This window comes from Pyricularia oryzae, chromosome 2 (genome assembly GCF_000002495.2).
Source record: "Pyricularia oryzae 70-15 chromosome 2, whole genome shotgun sequence".
NCBI classification, from domain to species: Eukaryota; Fungi; Ascomycota; class Sordariomycetes; order Magnaporthales; family Pyriculariaceae; genus Pyricularia; species Pyricularia oryzae.
The window spans coordinates 3986378-4001776 of record NC_017850.1 but is presented as its reverse complement, the minus strand read 5'-3'; the positions used below and the strand labels follow the sequence as shown (position 1 = coordinate 4001776).

The following is a 15399-nucleotide window of genomic DNA, read 5'->3' as shown; positions in this document are numbered from 1 at the left end:
TCGCAGGTCCAATTGCTAGCACATCCTCAATTTATTTCATTCCAATCAACCTCGACCCACTCATACTGACTTTATTACATTGACAATATGAGCAAGGTGCATAAGGTGTGAGAGGCATCTCTCCATCAAACTAATCGCTCCTTTTGTTGATATGATGACTCGAGTGCCCAGAACAAACATCGCTAGAAGCTGGAGCTGTCGCGAGGTGGATTCGACAATCCTAATTGCGCACTGTGTGCTTCATGGTTCTTATCGAAGTTCATACGCCTCCGTAGAAGCATCCAATGTTAATTCTCCTCCGCAACCTTCTCTGCTCAGTTATTGCGAAGCAGTGCTCTCTTATCCCTTTCTTCTTTCTCTCCCCCGCGCCTTTCAAAAACCCGTTACTCGGAGAATGAGAGCTGGGCTTATTGGCAAAGCTCATACCTTACCGGTACTTACCATAGGTACGAAAGCAGCACGGCTTACCTTGGGGTCCACCTAGGCGCCAAGGCTCGTCCGTATCTGGGTTAGCATCGCGATGTTGGTTGGCAAGTAAACTGCGCGTGGAACCGGGTTGAAAATCGACCGGCGGACTGCCTGCCGTCGGATTACGTAGAGTTCAATTCAGTACGAAATAAATACAGTAAACGCGACCATTAGATAGACAAGCAAGGCAAGGTAGGATGCGCCGAAGCCGCACGGTCAGCAATCTAACCGGTACTCTATAGGTAGGTACCTAGGTACCTAGGTAGTTAGCTACATGAGATTCAAACTTTGCACCATTGGCCAGTGGATACAATCGCGCCGGCTGGGGCGTGTGGGATGAGCGACAATGATTGGGCGCGTACGCCAGGAGCTGTTCCATAGGTACTTCGTAGGTGGTACCTACCTAGGGTCGCCCGCCCTCCGATTGTCGATGACAGGATTTGTTTTCACATGGTGGTGTTGTAAGCGAGACTAAGTTAATTAGCAAGTCTACCCTGCCTAGCCCTCGGTGTGTAGGTAGGTACCTATACAGTTCAAGTGCTGAAGTGGTAGAAGTAAGGCACTCCTGGTATCTACTGCCTACCGAATGGTACTCTGTACCTTATAATAGCACGTCCAAGTTAAGGGTAAGGATGTAGCCATGGCAAGCTCGATTCAGTTGGATGGAGTAGGGGCGTTACTACTAGACCAGGTAGATAGATGGACGCGGTCGAGCGCCCCTGCCCCCGCAGCATGCCATGACGTTTGGATGCCTACTCCATTCCACCTGACCTCCGCACTGTTAGCGCCACTCCAAACATCGACCGTCCTCATCTCAGCAACATCAATCAGTTCTCCTGTTTACACCTCACCTCTCAACATCGCAGCCATTGCACCCTGTCAGAATAGCTTCGGACAAACCTACGAGACAGACCTAATTAACCGACGCAAAGAATCCACCCCTCGCGCCTCACGATGAGGTTTTCTACGGCCTTTCTCGCCCTGCTCTCGGTCGGCTTCTCATCGGCGCGTCTGCAGGGGCGGGACCAGGTGCCGGTCGCTCTCGACGATGACCACAAAATCCCCGGCGAGTCGCCTCTCAAGCTCTGCGATGGCGACCACAAGGATGACATCCTCAAGATCACCAAGGTCGACCTTTCGCCCAACCCACCCAAGGCGTACGTACACCGCCACATGACCCTATTGAATTGTTTGCTGGCTCCAACTATTGACACTTGGCTTTGACACAGCGGCGAGAGTCTTGTTATCAAGGCCAGCGGCGATGTCACCCAGAAAATTGAGGAGGGCGCTTACATCAACCTCTCTGTCAAATACGGTCTGATTCGCCTTATCAACACCAAGGCCGACCTCTGCGAGCAGATCAAGAATGTTGATCTCGAATGCCCCATCGATGAGGGCAAGCTTGACATTGTCAAGTCGGTGGATCTGCCCAATGAGATTCCTCCTGTGAGTTTCTGTATCCCAATCCCATGGTCTCAATTGAGTTGACCTCGTTTGGCTGATCCGTAATCTACCTTCAGGGAAAATACACCGTTTTCGCCGATGTCTACACCAAGGACAACAAGAAGATCTCATGCCTGACGGCTGAAGTCAGATTTGAGAGGAATAGCATTGCCACTCCATGGGGTGACTTGTAGTTGCGGCGATCAAAGGAAGAGGAATGATCCATCGGGTGTACATAATGACGGATGAGGTGTCCCCGGGTTGGAGTCGTCGGCCCCATCTTGCATGAGGAAGATTGTCAATTGCCGTTTTACATTTCCTACGCATGATCATAGTTTTGTTCGTTTTTGCAAGTTTTTTTTTTTTTTTTTTTTTTTTTTTTTTTAGCACGCGCGACACTGCATACGGGAGTAGTCCTGTCATACCAGATACGACCAACATGGCGTTCTGTACTTTGTTTTTTCTAAAGTAATCACCACAAGCTGGACGATGCCCTTTTGTTAGTCAAAATTGCCTGAGATTTGTTGTTTCGTAACGTTGCTTGACGGTATTCATTTCTATCAAATTGAAACAAAACCGAGTCTCCATCTGGACCAGTTGCAGTACAAGTCTATTCTCCAAACAAGCGGCGAACTCGCCTAAGCACACTATCCTTCTCAGGGTCGTAGGGGTGATCTTTGCTCGGGATCTCCAAAACTGCAGGAAAGGCGGCGGTGTAGGTATCGACTATGTGACGTATCCTGTCCGCGATCTGTGCCAATGTCAGAATTGGCTAGCCACGGATTCTGTATGATGTATTGGGTTCACTCACATGCTGGTTAATTAGCACGATGCCGATATCTTTGCGCTCAGTCGTAAATTTCTGAAACGCAGACTCGATCGCCGCGGTGTCGGTCTTGTTATCCACCACAAGGAAATTCTTTTGCGAGTCCGGTGCTGGCGTTACATGCTACAAATTACAGTATCAGATTAGCATCAAAGGTCCGAGATTGAGTTTAGAAAAAGAAATGTACGAGCTGGTCTACTTACGCCAATGCCGGCAAGAAGGAGGCCTGTAACGGAGTCCTGGAGAAAAGGGGGTCAGTCAAGGCGTCAAGGCTTGAACGTTTTATGCCACCGGCTGCTAAATACCTCGTCGCCGATAACCGCAAGGAACTGCCTGTCCTTGGAGTCCGCGGCCATCGCGTTGTTCGACATCTTGCCTGTTTGAGAGCGTTGAAGCCGGGTGACGACTCCAGGCTTTAATGCGTGGTTTCCAAGATTCGGAACAAACTCGGCAAGGAATCTGCAATGTAGCTGTAGTTGGCGACCGTTCAGGAGGCTGACAGCGAAGTGACGCTCCTAACCTGATTGAGTGAGTGATATGATTTGGGTGTCTCCAGTCTAGAAAAGTCGGCGGGGAGATTTTTGGTGTGCGACGGCCGCGTTCCGTCAACTTGTAGCGGAAGAGCACGGAAGCTTGTGGTGACCTCAGATCAGAGCTTCCCTGGAGGTCGGAGCCGACGTTCAATTGCGACTGTCGACTCGCGGGCGGCGCTAGGTCGTAGGTGGTCACCCCGCTCTCGGTGGAGAACTGCACAAGCCAGGATTAGGCGGCCACCATCCCTGTCCAGGATGTTTTGATGGCAAGCCGCTGGCTCCCTAACAACAACGCATTCAGATACAAACAAAGAAATTAAATCATTTCACTTCTTTATTTTCCACTGCAGGCGGGCCACGACAAAATTTTGTGATTCTTCTCACAGATCGCCTCGAACTAGTGAAGACGCTCCCACAAATGGGCTGTACTGATACTTTTGTTCAAGAATCGCCAAGAACTGGCCAAACCAGCATCTTGACTTCTCAACGAGTGTCTTCTTCAGCATCTTTGAACCATGCCACCAAGGCAACGGCTCGTCCGCCGGCGACCTCTTTCGGAGCGCATCTCGGGCTGGCTTAATCCTTCAGATTTCCTTCTCTGGGCGTCAGAGGAGATCAAAACAAGAGACCTGGATGCCGCATCTGTTGGCACCAAGATTGCGGTTGGCGCAAACGTCGTTTTTCTGATTGCGCGTGCCAACTACGGGGCAACGATTACGGGTGACGATGTCTTCTCAGAACCGCGGTTCAATTGGGCTACTCTTTTTGTACGTCGAAGCCGAAATTTCGTCCCGTCAAGTATATTCTGCGACCAACCTGGCACGATATTCTAACTTACCTTGTTCGTCCAGGCTAAACAAGTTGTCTGGGTTCTTGCACTGGGTTCGATCATCAACGCATTGAGCCTAACGTACCAGAAACGCCACTACCGCCTCTTCGAAGCCAATCTCGAGCAAAAGCCCGGAACCCCTTCAGCCCACCGAGTCCAAGTTCAGTCCTCGCCAATGTCTTCATCCCCCATGCGGCTCCTGGCCGGTGCCCTGGGTTCGGATTCAGCCGAGTCTCGAGCACACCCGGATAAGACGCGGGACGTGTGGGAAATCGCTGTCTGGGACCCAATACCAGCCTGCCTCCAGGGAATCATCTACTTTAGCCCGATCCATGTGCTTGTGTACATGTTTGCCCTGCCACTGGATCCAATGGAGAACAGGCCGAGCGTGACGGTGTTCAAGTCTCTCGTCATGCAGGTCATACTGTCTCTCATGCTCCAGATGCTACAGGTCATGAATGACCAGAGGCAGAAGGACGCGGCTCTCGTTCAACGCGAAGTGATGCGTGAGTACGACACCAAATACGTACACCCGCGCCTGCATCCCTTGGTGCGAGATGTGGGGATTCAGACAGCAGCAGAGGGAGATGAGGATTTGGTCGAGACCGGTGTTGCGACTACTCTAATCCGACGTGGATTCCAGACCCACCCTAACCCCAACTACATGAAGCATATTGACCCGGACAGTGTCGCCAAGCCAAAGGCACCGGCCGTTTCCATGAGCTCACGCTTGGTCACACCGGCATCTCGCAACAGATACTCGGATACATTCGGGCTTGCGCAGCAGCCATCCGCACGGCAAACTCGCCAGAGCATGCCAGCTTTGGCTAGCACTCCTGTATCTTCCACCTCGACGTCCACAGCAGCAAACCAGCAAGCTGTCAGCACGGGAACCAACTTTGGCGGCAGTCTGGGAGTTTTTACCCACGGCAACTCTCCTCTCAAAAAGGCCACAAGCCTGAACGAGATCAACAACGCCGCAGGTTACGCCTCTCCCCGCAACTCCCGCGAGATGGCGGCAATGGAGCAGCGGGAAGCTGCAGATCGTATGCAGCGAAGAGAAACACCCTTGAAGCTTACGGAGACGGCCGATGCGCCGGAACAGCAACAACACACTGGTTTCACCCCAGTACGAGGGTCGAATCCTTTCGCCAAGGATCGCGCCAGACGCTTCAATATGGAAAGATATCCTTCCAGGTGGTAGCTATTATTTGCCGGAAGTGTACGATTCGAGATTAGCATATCATATTGGCTTGGGTATACAGCCACTTGTGGCCCAATAATAATTTCATTTGACAACCGTTTTGCCCAAGTGGCGGGTGTCTTGCATTTATTCACACCATGGATGCTCAACTTTTCTTATGTTGGCGTAGCAGTACACTGTCTCATTTCCTCTGGACCTTCTTTCATGTCTCTAACTGTCGTTTAGACAGATACCTTAGGTACCGTGGCGGTACCTATAGCTAAGGCAGGTTCCACGCAACAAGCACATGTTATGAACAATTCCTTCTATCTTCAAATGGTAGGCATGAGGTATGTGAAGTGCCTTCCCAAACCTCAAGATCTGATAGAGGTGACATACCTACTGGAAACTTTTCACCACTGCCCGACCCGGGCGATGTCCTACTGTTGTCACCAAGGACCTTCGCGGCTCTTTAACCATGTACCGTTGTGGCTGCCCGCCCGGTATCAATTGTTTTGTGCTCGAAGTTGACTGGCTTGCATTAGTTGTCAGCGATTTGTTTTTGATTCTGTGACATCGGATTCCAGCAGGATTGTGGTCGTCACAGGCCAATGGCAGCCACTCATGCATCGGAGAGACAACCGACTTTACATAAGCGGTAATCAGAAATGACTGATAATCAGAGGCGAACGTCATCAATTGCCGAATTCGTTCATAGCTTGAGGCCCGGGAATCGTCCCGAAAGGGGCGGTACGATTCGACGGCTTGCCGAGCGTGGGTCCTTCATCGTCGAAACACCACCAGCAAACGGATCTCACGATGAAGAATTAAATCCCGATGACCTTACACTGGTGATACCTGAACCTATACCGAACAGCCCACAAGAAATGTCCTCAGATGCACATGCTCGGCATTCGTCACCTAGGCTTGGGGCCAATACTGAAAAGGGCCGGGACCAACTGCATCCAGCCCTACGTCCGGTCCGGAAAGGGGACATGGTGATAAGATCATCTCCCGTTCCATCGCCGTTAGCAAACGAGTATATACCGAGAGGATCCCATCAACATCTGGGCCAAGCGATTGTTGCATCCTCTTCTCCACAGAGGATCAGAAAGCAGATATCTCCTAGGCTGCTACATATCAACATTGACAACCTTAGAGCGCAGGGATTCAACCCAGAGACAGGGCTGTTCGACTCATTGTCATCAACAGAAAGCATCACACGGGATGAGAGCCATCATATGAGCTTTCGTGCGAGACATCGGCATGGTGGTGGAAGCAAAGATGGATTGCCCGGTGAGCTATCCAACTGACCATTGCCAAATGGTGTGTCGGAGGCTCTAACACTCTTCCAGTGAAAGTTCCTCGACTTCAAGGCACTCTTGTGATGGAATCTATGATCGAAAACCCCGGGCAACACGGACAGTCGGCATCTACCAACACATCCACTGACAGTAGCAGCGCTACTACAATACACAAACCTGCCTCGCCAAGGATGCCATCTTATGTTCCTGGTCAACCAGACGTCATCAAATTTGTGAAGGAGCTTGGCGAGGATCATGAAAGTCGCGAAATTGACAAGATCACACGGGTAAATCATCATGAGGCTGTGCCTCTTGTTACTACCGCTGAGGACGAAGATACGGCCAGTCAGTACGGCAACGTAAAAGTAACCGATGATCAACCAGGTAGGGCCCCTACGCAGCACCAACAATCCCTTGAAACGACGACTCGCTCGAGGGTCACTGCAAGTCCAGTTGAAAATCAAACCAAGAAAAGTATCAACCAGGACAGGTCTTTTTTAGACAGTCGGCAACCTCAGAGAAGGGGACAGGACAGCCCGGACACCGCGGCCTTATCGCTAACGAACAGGGAGGTCCCCGAGGTGCATCAGATAATTCTCAACAAGCAACTCGACCAAGAATCGAACCGGTCGTTACTGCAACCACCGTCGACACGCCACCCACAGCAAGAAAACAAAGCAGGGTCCGGTTTGCGGACGCCACGTACCCAGATGGAGAAGAAGCCTCAGCAGAGTGGCAGTCACAAGGTCAACGTCGCCGAAGACCGTCTCTCGGCACAGGAATATTTGCCACAGGAGAACGTACACACCCGCCTACAAGAAAAGAGGCAGAGTATAGAGTCGACACAAATTTGCAAAACCAAGAGCCCGAAAGCATCAGCCCCAGTGCCCCGCCAGGCTGCATGCACACTCACCACCACCACTACTGGCAATGGGTTCGACCAAGCCCACCGCCTGCCTTTGAAGGCTACGAGCCGTCAGGGAGCCCTGGGCCGAACCCTGCGAGTGCATTTATGTCCAGAGTCGGAGCCGAAGTCGCACACACTACTATACAGCCGGCGAGCAGCTGGTCCCAAGAACAGTTTGGAGGCAGGTTCCCTGCCCAGTCGGTCAATGAAAAGATCGCCGAGCTTGCAAGACCACCATCCCGCGATACCAGCGATCGCATCCACTTCTACCGCGTGGTTGAGCCGCAGCACACCGTCAACAGTGAGCAAGCTGCAGTGCACAAGAGAGAAAACAGAGGCACTTGTGAAGCGCAAACCACCGCCTCCTCGGGCCAAAACGAGATCCACGTTCACATCCACCTCCCCGCGAGCATTTTCAACATCGGCCAGGTCGGAGGCAGCCAGAATCCTATGGGGCATATCACCGGCAAAGAAGCTACTGGATCATCAGCGCCTATTGGCGGCGGCAGCATTGAGCGCCGAAAAGGCGGGAATAGTAGACCCGGAGAGCAAGCCCAAGAAAGTACTTCAGACGGAGGCCAAGAAAAAAAGTCCCTCCGGAGGAAACGAGGTCGACACTCACTCCAGCGGAAAGCCTAAGATGCCGGTGCAAGGTGAGCCGGCAGAGGAGTTTCAAGGGTTCTCGGCTCGATTACGACTGATCATGGCTGGATGGAGCATGGCAGGTCTCTTGTTTGCTTGGATTGTGCTCAAGAGATATTGGGATGCCGCTGCGCCTGTCTTCACGGAGAATTCGGCGATGCGTGAGCGACTTGCCAAGGGACGACCCATAGTAGGTGATATAATATCCTTGGTGTTGGCAGCGAACGCCGTGTTTGTAGCCGTGCTGGCCAGTGTCTAGACAGCTAGGGCAGTCGTGTTTACGGCATATATTATGCGTGTAGTCGGAGGAGGGATTGGTGTATTGTTTGGATTCTGAAATTATTGCTTGGGTCGGGCCGGGCTATCTGGAAACATCGTTATTGAGAATCGATATAATTACCTAATTAAAGCAACTTCCCATGGACTTGAAAGAAGCGCCTTAGCCCCCTGAGGTACCTTGTGGATACTGTAAACCCCCTTTCTTTAGCAATGGCATGGAGAACATGACAGCAGAGTGGGGCTATATTCTGGGACCTCCGATATCGGCAGTCGTTGATCAAATCATTCGAGGCCAAGGCGAATCGCTAACATCAACGTAGAAGGAAGGATTGATATGCTTTGCGCATAAAAAGACACACGGTGCATGAGATAAGATTTGATCTATATTGCGAGTTGTGAGGGTTGCGTTGCAACGACAGTCCCCGACTGAACACCGGCAGTCATGTATGTAACTACCGTGGTAAAGACGTACCAAGTATACGATCCCCTCTACTGCACGTCATCAGACCGTAAAACCCAGACTTGCCAGCAGATATCTGTACCTAAAATTCAAATAATCGGATGTAGATCGGAATCGTGGAGCCAAAATCTTATGAGGCTCTGGAATCTACTACCGTTATGTACGCCGATCAGATAGTGGGGCCTGAGGTGAAGGGTGTGTGTGGTATTAGGATAGGCATATGTAGGTAGGTAGGTACCTAGATATCTGTATGATCTGTATCTGCTATTGAGCCTGAAACAGCTGCAAGTATAGCAAGGAGAGAAGATAAAAATCTTGCTGGATCAACTACCAGAAGTGCTCCGATTGCAGGTTGGTTTGCGTATTAATAATGCCGGAAAAGTAACGGCCGTTTCAAACGACACGTACGTTTTCCTATGTAATTCATTAAAGCCTATCCGGAAGAAACGATAAACTCAAGTCAGAGGCCCCAATAGAAAGACGCACAACTGCCGCCACTTCCGAATTAAATATCGGTCACATGTCTACCCGGAGAAGGCTATGTCATACCCGAGACGTCTAGAGAAAGTCTATCACGTACCTGTGAAGCCTCTTGGCCGACGAACTATGCCCAAGGTTGCCAGCAACAAGGTATCACTACTGCTCTGGAGTACCTGCTATGCACTATCGACCGACGCATCAAGATTGCAAAGCCAGGGAAGGAAGGTACACACAGGCATGCACTCCACTATGACCTGCAAAATCTGGAAACCTCAACAAGCCTGTCAAAGTCTAATCCCTGCACCAGCCAATCCGACCTCGTCAGTTTCAAAGGAATACCCCGCGTTCGGAGGTCTAACTAGAATCCGGCACTCCGATTATCGGCCATTTGAATCTGCGACGACAGCAAGTTCAAAAAAGAACATTTCAAGACAAAAAGAGCTACCGTCTTTCTAACTTCCCCTCCTAACCTATCTTCGCCCGTTCGTCTGAATTCAATCATTTTTTATTGTTGATTGCTTTGTGTGATCCTGCCACTTTCCTACACGAACAAAACCCGGCGACCATATTGACCTACCGGCTTCTTCTCCAACTACATCTGTCTTGACCCTATTTTGTTTGCGTGGTGTCAATCATTCGTGATACCGACTTTCAGTCCTTTCCAGATTCCAAAAAAAATGCCTGGAGCAGAAAGCACTCCGCAGACCTTGTACGACAAGGTTCTGCAAGCACACGTGGTCGATGAGAAGCTCGACGGCACAGTCCTCTTGTACATCGGTTCGTAGCCTGACCATCGGGGCTAGGCCCCAGCTTGGAGTGGCACCAAGCAGCAGCTTTTGTCAACTGACCAGGTCTCTTTGCTTTTGTAGACCGCCACCTTGTACATGAGGTCACATCACCTGTAAGAAACCCAGCCCACGGACCACAAGCAAGCCGCGAAACCAAGCCACTATATTAACGCAACGAAACGGGCGCTAACATGTTTGAATGACTACTAGCAAGCATTCGAGGGCCTCAGGAATGCAGGCCGTAAAGTGCGGAGACCCGACTGCACCTTGGCCACCACAGACCATGTAAGTGAAGAAGACCTGTATAAAATCTCCACTCCGATATCGGCTGCAAAAGCTAACCCTTCTTTTTGTCATCGCCCATGCTAGAACGTCCCCACGACTTCACGGAAAGCTCTCAAGGACATTGCCAGCTTCATCAAAGAGGACGACTCAAGGACCCAATGTGTGACTCTGGAGGAAAATGTCAAGGAGTTTGGCGTCACATATTTTGGCCTCAGCGACAAGCGCCAGGGTATTGTGCACGTCATTGGCCCTGAGCAAGGCTTCACGCTCCCCGGAACAACGGTTGTGTGTGGAGACAGTCACACGTCTACCCATGGCGCCTTTGGAGCCCTTGCCTTTGGTATCGGTACCAGCGAGGTTGAGCACGTGCTGGCCACTCAGTGCTTGATCACCAAGAGGAGCAAGAACATGAGGATACAAGTCGACGGCGAGCTGGCTCCTGGTGTCAGCTCCAAGGATGTCGTGCTTCATGCAATCGGTATCATTGGTACCGCTGGAGGCACCGGGGCTGTCATCGAGTTCTGTGGTTCCGTCATCCGCAGCCTCAGCATGGAGGCCCGCATGTCAATCTGCAACATGTCCATCGAGGGAGGTGCCAGGGCTGGCATGGTAGCCCCTGACGAGATCACCTTCGAATACCTCAAGGGCCGCCCGCTCGCTCCGAAGTACGACTCGCCCGAGTGGCACAAGGCTACCCAATACTGGAAGAACCTTCAGTCCGACCCAGGTGCCAAATACGATATTGATGTCTTTATTGACGCCAAAGACATTGTACCAACCTTGACATGGGGCACAAGTCCCGAGGATGTTGTTCCGATCACCGGCGTTGTTCCTGATCCTGAGACGTTTGCTACCGAAGCGAAGAAGGCGGACGGGCGACGCATGCTGCAGTACATGGGACTGAAGGCGGGTACTCCCATGGAGGACATTCCGGTCGACAAAGTCTTCATCGGCTCCTGCACCAATTCCAGGATTGAGGATCTCCGTGCTGCTGCCGCGGTCGTAAAGGGCCGGAAAAAAGCACCCAATGTTAAGAGCGCCATGGTGGTGCCGGGATCGGGCTTGGTCAAGACTCAAGCTGAGGAGGAAGGCCTGGACAAGATTTTTGAGGAGGCCGGCTTTGAATGGCGCGAGGCTGGCTGCAGTATGTGCCTTGGCATGAACCCAGATATTCTCGCTCCCCAGGAGCGTTGTGCCAGTACCAGCAACCGCAACTTCGAGGGTCGCCAGGGTGCAGGCGGCCGCACTCATCTCATGTCCCCAGTCATGGCTGCTGCTGCTGGTATCGTCGGTAAGCTTGCAGATGTGAGAAAGTTGACCGATTACAAGGCCAGCCCTCACATTGCAGCTTACCAGAAATCGACAGTGACAAAGCCCCATGTGGATGAGCGGATCAACCAAGATGCGCATGAGAAAGATATCATTGCTGATATTCCTGAGGACAACAACGGCCCTCACACCAACACCTCTGCCAGTGTTGGCACTTCAGCAGGGCTTCCCAAGTTCACCATTCTCAAGGGTATAGCGGCTCCGCTGGAGAAGGCTAATGTTGACACCGACGCCATCATTCCCAAACAATTTCTCAAGACAATCAAGAGGACAGGCCTTGGAAATGCTCTGTTCTATGAGATGAGGTTCAATGAGGACGGCACTGAGAAGAGCGACTTTGTTCTCAACAAGGAGCCGTACCGGAAAGCCAGTATTCTGGTTTGCACGGGTGCCAACTTTGGATGTGGGAGCTCTCGTGAGCATGCGCCATGGGCTCTCAACGATTTTGGCATCAGGAGCGTCATTGCCCCGTCGTTCGCAGATATATTCTTCAACAACTCCTTCAAGAACGGCATGCTGCCGATCCCTATCAAGGACCAGGCTCAGATCGAGGCCATCGCCGCCGAAGCCAGGGCGGGCAAGGAAATCGAAGTTGACCTCCCAAACCAGCTGATCAAGAACGCAACCGGCGAGACGATCTGCACTTTCGAGGTGGAGGAGTTTAGGAAGCACTGCTTGGTCAATGGTCTCGATGATATCGGCTTGACCATGCAGATGGAAGACAAGATCGCCGAGTTCGAGGCCAAGATGACCAGGGAGACTCCCTGGCTCGACGGAACTGGCTACCTCAAGCGAAAGGGTCAAGGTGGTAAGCTCGCAGCCAAGGCTGTGCCCGTGCCTACCACCAACAGGGGCGAGGAGAAGAAGGAGCCGCTTGAGTGGTGACGGCTTCCTAAACGAAGTGTTGTCGAAAACGAAAGGCGTTAATCGGTTCAACTGGTGAAAAACTATTATTCGGTTGGGATTTATGAAATAACCCTGCGAAAGGGACTCTCGTTGAGCTTGCGATTATTGTACTGCGATATCAGTGTGGGAAATTTTCTGCGTCAGACTTTACTGTAATGCTCTTCTTCTTCAAGAAAGATCTTAGTGTTTTGATTTTCTACAATGAGACGACCAATACACAAACCGCCTGGTAATTAAAAGACCTAGGGTGCTCATGACGCATCGCCAGTTTCAAGGGATGGGACAAAATGATCCGTCTCTATTACCTGAGGAACCCAACGTGCACAACAAATCCAGAGGTAGATCGTAGGCCTTCGGGTAAATTTGCATCGGGCACTCGCCAGACTTGAAACGAACGATGAAAGCGCCTTATCCAGCTCTCGAAAATGACCGGATCCCGAAGCTGTTGCGCAACGACACAAACGGTTGGAAGTGAGGCTCCGTCACTAGAAGGTGCAGCCTCGAGCTCTCTCAGCCTGCAAGCGTCAACACAGGTTTGTGCCAGAGGTTCAATAAGAGACTCGTTGTAGATGCAGTCGCAGGCAATGACGAGATCGAAGCTCTTGGCGTGGGGAGATCCAATCAGCGAGGTGGTCACTTGGTCCGTTTCCCAGTCCAGCGGCATGAAGCGCAATGCCTGCTGCTGCTGCTGCTGCTGAGGGACCGACTTGGCCCTTCTACCCTTGGACGCCTTGGACTTGACGCTGCTATTATTGTTTTCCTGCATGTTCTGGCCGACCAACCGTGCGACGTATGACTGGTCCGTCATTGTAAAGGACGCCACAGACGGGGCGAGGACGAGGCCTACCACGGCAGAGGTGCCGCAACCCAGCTCAAGGACCGAGGAGGACCGGGAGATAACGCCGGCGCTGGCGAGGATGTTGTCCGGGGTGGAGATCCACTCGGCAAAAAGGGGTGTAACCTTCCATACTACTGCAAGACGGGCCAAGGAAGAGGAAACGGTAAGTAGAGTCTTTGATATCATAGAGAGGAGGGGAGAATAAGAGAGTGAGAAAAACAAGCGAGAAAAAAAAACATAAATCAAGATGCGATGATTTCCCAATAATGCCAGTTTTCTTACCTGCACCGGTTGTGCCACCGGACCTGGTCGACGACAGAATGGCTGGCGACTGGTGGATGGTCAGATCTCTGCCGGCGACAGTGAGCTCGATAGTCGAGGCTGAGGGGTCAATGAAGCCAAGGTTCTGGGATGGGATGTCCTGAGAGAATAGGATAAAGGTTTCTGGTTGGTCTGTTAGTTGGGATGATTAACCTTGGCAAATCGAACCCTGTTTTTTATTTTTTATTTTTTTCTTCGAAATTGAATTTCGCAAAAAGACATAGCTCACCCTCTTCGGGATCCTCCATGTCGGGCCCCAGCTGGCTCGTAAAGAGGGCTTTTAGTGAATCCATATTGCCGGGTGTGTGCTCGTGCATATGTGTGCGTATGTGCACCTCGCAGATTTTTGCAAGTTCTTGTTTGTAAGTCGTCAGCAAACCCCCCGCTTTCCTCTTTTTTTTTTTTTTTTTTTTTTTTTTTTTTTTTTTTTGCTCCCAAGACCTTGCGCCACACCAAAGAGAACGACGGACGATATCACCAGCCAAGGCGCTTCCAAGAGACGCAGGTGGTCGGGGGGACGGCTGAGATCCGACAGAATTTGACACCACGCGCGTTGCACCTGACGACGGGGGTTAATGGGTTGGTTGCCTTCGCCCAGAAATTCCCCAGATTGCTACCCCAAAGATGGCTATTGGGAAAGGCTTGGGACTATAATGCTAGACCCCTCTAGGAAACCCGGGTGACACAGTGGTTCCAACTTTTTGCTTGGCTTGGCTTGGTCTTGGTACCTTTTTGTTTGTTCTCGGGGTTGTAATTTGATAGGTCCCTGAGGTAATTAGTGAATGAGTGAGCTCGAAGGAAGAAAGGCTGGCTTGCACACACAGAGTCACATTTGCTTGTGAACCCCCCCCCCCCTCTCCCTCCCTCCAGGTGAAAGCGAGTACGGTAAATCTACAGTAGAAGAAAAATACAAAAAGAAACTAGAGACTGGTAGGTCCACATTACTCCGATTGGCTGGTTTCTATTCACCTAGTATCTTTTTTTCTTCTCCCTTACATTTCCTTTTTTTTTTTTATTTTTTTTATCTTTTACCCCTCACGGGTCAATTGATATTAGCCTTTCTTCTACATTACGGAGTAGCAATGCGCCTGATAACGATCTCAATTGTGGGCTGGTTATGTGGACCCCAAGAGACTTGGAGCTCAGGAGCTGTATGAGCCAAGACAGCTACCTAACCACATGCAGATAGATTTGGACTTCAGGGCTAGTGGAACCTACCCAGCCGCCGTAGCCTATTTGCCTGCCAGACTGCTAGGTAGGCATCTCACGCACTCCATGCCAAAAGCGGGGGGTTGCGGTCACAGAGGGATCCCTACCTCCAGTCGCTTTCCGTGTCGTATGGAAATCGATCTGTAAGTTTTGGTAATGATCCGATATCCTATAAGGTTTGGATGGCATCAGGAAAAAAAGGAAAGAAAAAAAATATAAATTCAGTGGAGGCAAAAATAAAAAATCACTTGTCTTTTCCGGACAAAATTTTACCTAATATACCTAGGCACTTTATTATACCTCGGTACAGCAAAGATCGTCTACTAGCGGTACACGAGTCGCATCTGTCAAAGACTCAATGTGATAGCT

General features: G+C 51.0%; 7 protein-coding genes across 7 annotated transcripts; 5 read left to right on the top strand and 2 right to left on the bottom strand.

The window, feature by feature from the left end:
* Window positions 1–1227: 1227 nt before the first annotated feature.
* Window positions 1228–2558, top strand: MGG_01557 (phosphatidylglycerol/phosphatidylinositol transfer protein). The gene is made up of 3 exons (XM_003714484.1): window positions 1228–1625; window positions 1698–1914; window positions 1989–2558. Exons 1-3 carry the CDS (start codon window positions 1423–1425, stop codon window positions 2103–2105), a joined length of 537 nt encoding a protein of 178 aa, XP_003714532.1. The 5' UTR covers window positions 1228–1422; the 3' UTR covers window positions 2106–2558.
* Window positions 2299–3406, bottom strand: MGG_01556 (V-type proton ATPase subunit F). Its single transcript, XM_003714483.1, has 4 exons — window positions 3043–3406; window positions 2941–2976; window positions 2723–2860; window positions 2299–2662 (listed from the first exon to the last, which is right to left on the bottom strand). The coding sequence occupies exons 1-4, from the start codon at window positions 3106–3108 to the stop codon at window positions 2522–2524; spliced, it is 381 nt and encodes a 126-aa protein (XP_003714531.1). The 5' UTR covers window positions 3109–3406; the 3' UTR covers window positions 2299–2521.
* A 150-nt stretch (window positions 3407–3556) lies between these two features.
* MGG_14795 (uncharacterized protein) lies at window positions 3557–5508 on the top strand. The gene is made up of 2 exons (XM_003714482.1): window positions 3557–4037; window positions 4122–5508. Exons 1-2 carry the CDS (start codon window positions 3786–3788, stop codon window positions 5301–5303), a joined length of 1434 nt encoding a protein of 477 aa, XP_003714530.1. The 5' UTR covers window positions 3557–3785; the 3' UTR covers window positions 5304–5508.
* Window positions 5509–6777: 1269 nt separating this feature from the next.
* MGG_14794 (uncharacterized protein) lies at window positions 6778–8394 on the top strand (the record flags this gene model as incomplete). The annotated part of the gene is made up of 1 exon (XM_003714481.1): window positions 6778–8394. One exon carries the CDS (start codon window positions 6778–6780, stop codon window positions 8392–8394), a length of 1617 nt encoding a protein of 538 aa, XP_003714529.1.
* Window positions 8395–8856: 462 nt separating this feature from the next.
* On the top strand, window positions 8857–9716 carry MGG_15730 (uncharacterized protein; the record flags this gene model as incomplete). The annotated part of the gene is made up of 4 exons (XM_003714480.1): window positions 8857–8889; window positions 8982–9096; window positions 9157–9225; window positions 9463–9716. The coding sequence occupies 4 exons, from the start codon at window positions 8857–8859 to the stop codon at window positions 9714–9716; spliced, it is 471 nt and encodes a 156-aa protein (XP_003714528.1).
* A 3-nt stretch (window positions 9717–9719) lies between these two features.
* MGG_01553 (3-isopropylmalate dehydratase) lies at window positions 9720–12923 on the top strand. Its single transcript, XM_003714479.1, has 4 exons — window positions 9720–10131; window positions 10224–10255; window positions 10353–10427; window positions 10512–12923. Exons 1-4 carry the CDS (start codon window positions 10032–10034, stop codon window positions 12639–12641), a joined length of 2337 nt encoding a protein of 778 aa, XP_003714527.1. The 5' UTR covers window positions 9720–10031; the 3' UTR covers window positions 12642–12923.
* On the bottom strand, window positions 12550–14590 carry MGG_01552 (uncharacterized protein). Its single transcript, XM_003714478.1, has 3 exons — window positions 14051–14590; window positions 13783–13944; window positions 12550–13634 (listed from the first exon to the last, which is right to left on the bottom strand). The coding sequence occupies exons 1-3, from the start codon at window positions 14136–14138 to the stop codon at window positions 12964–12966; spliced, it is 921 nt and encodes a 306-aa protein (XP_003714526.1). The 5' UTR covers window positions 14139–14590; the 3' UTR covers window positions 12550–12963.
* Between the last annotated feature and the right edge of the window lie 809 nt (window positions 14591–15399).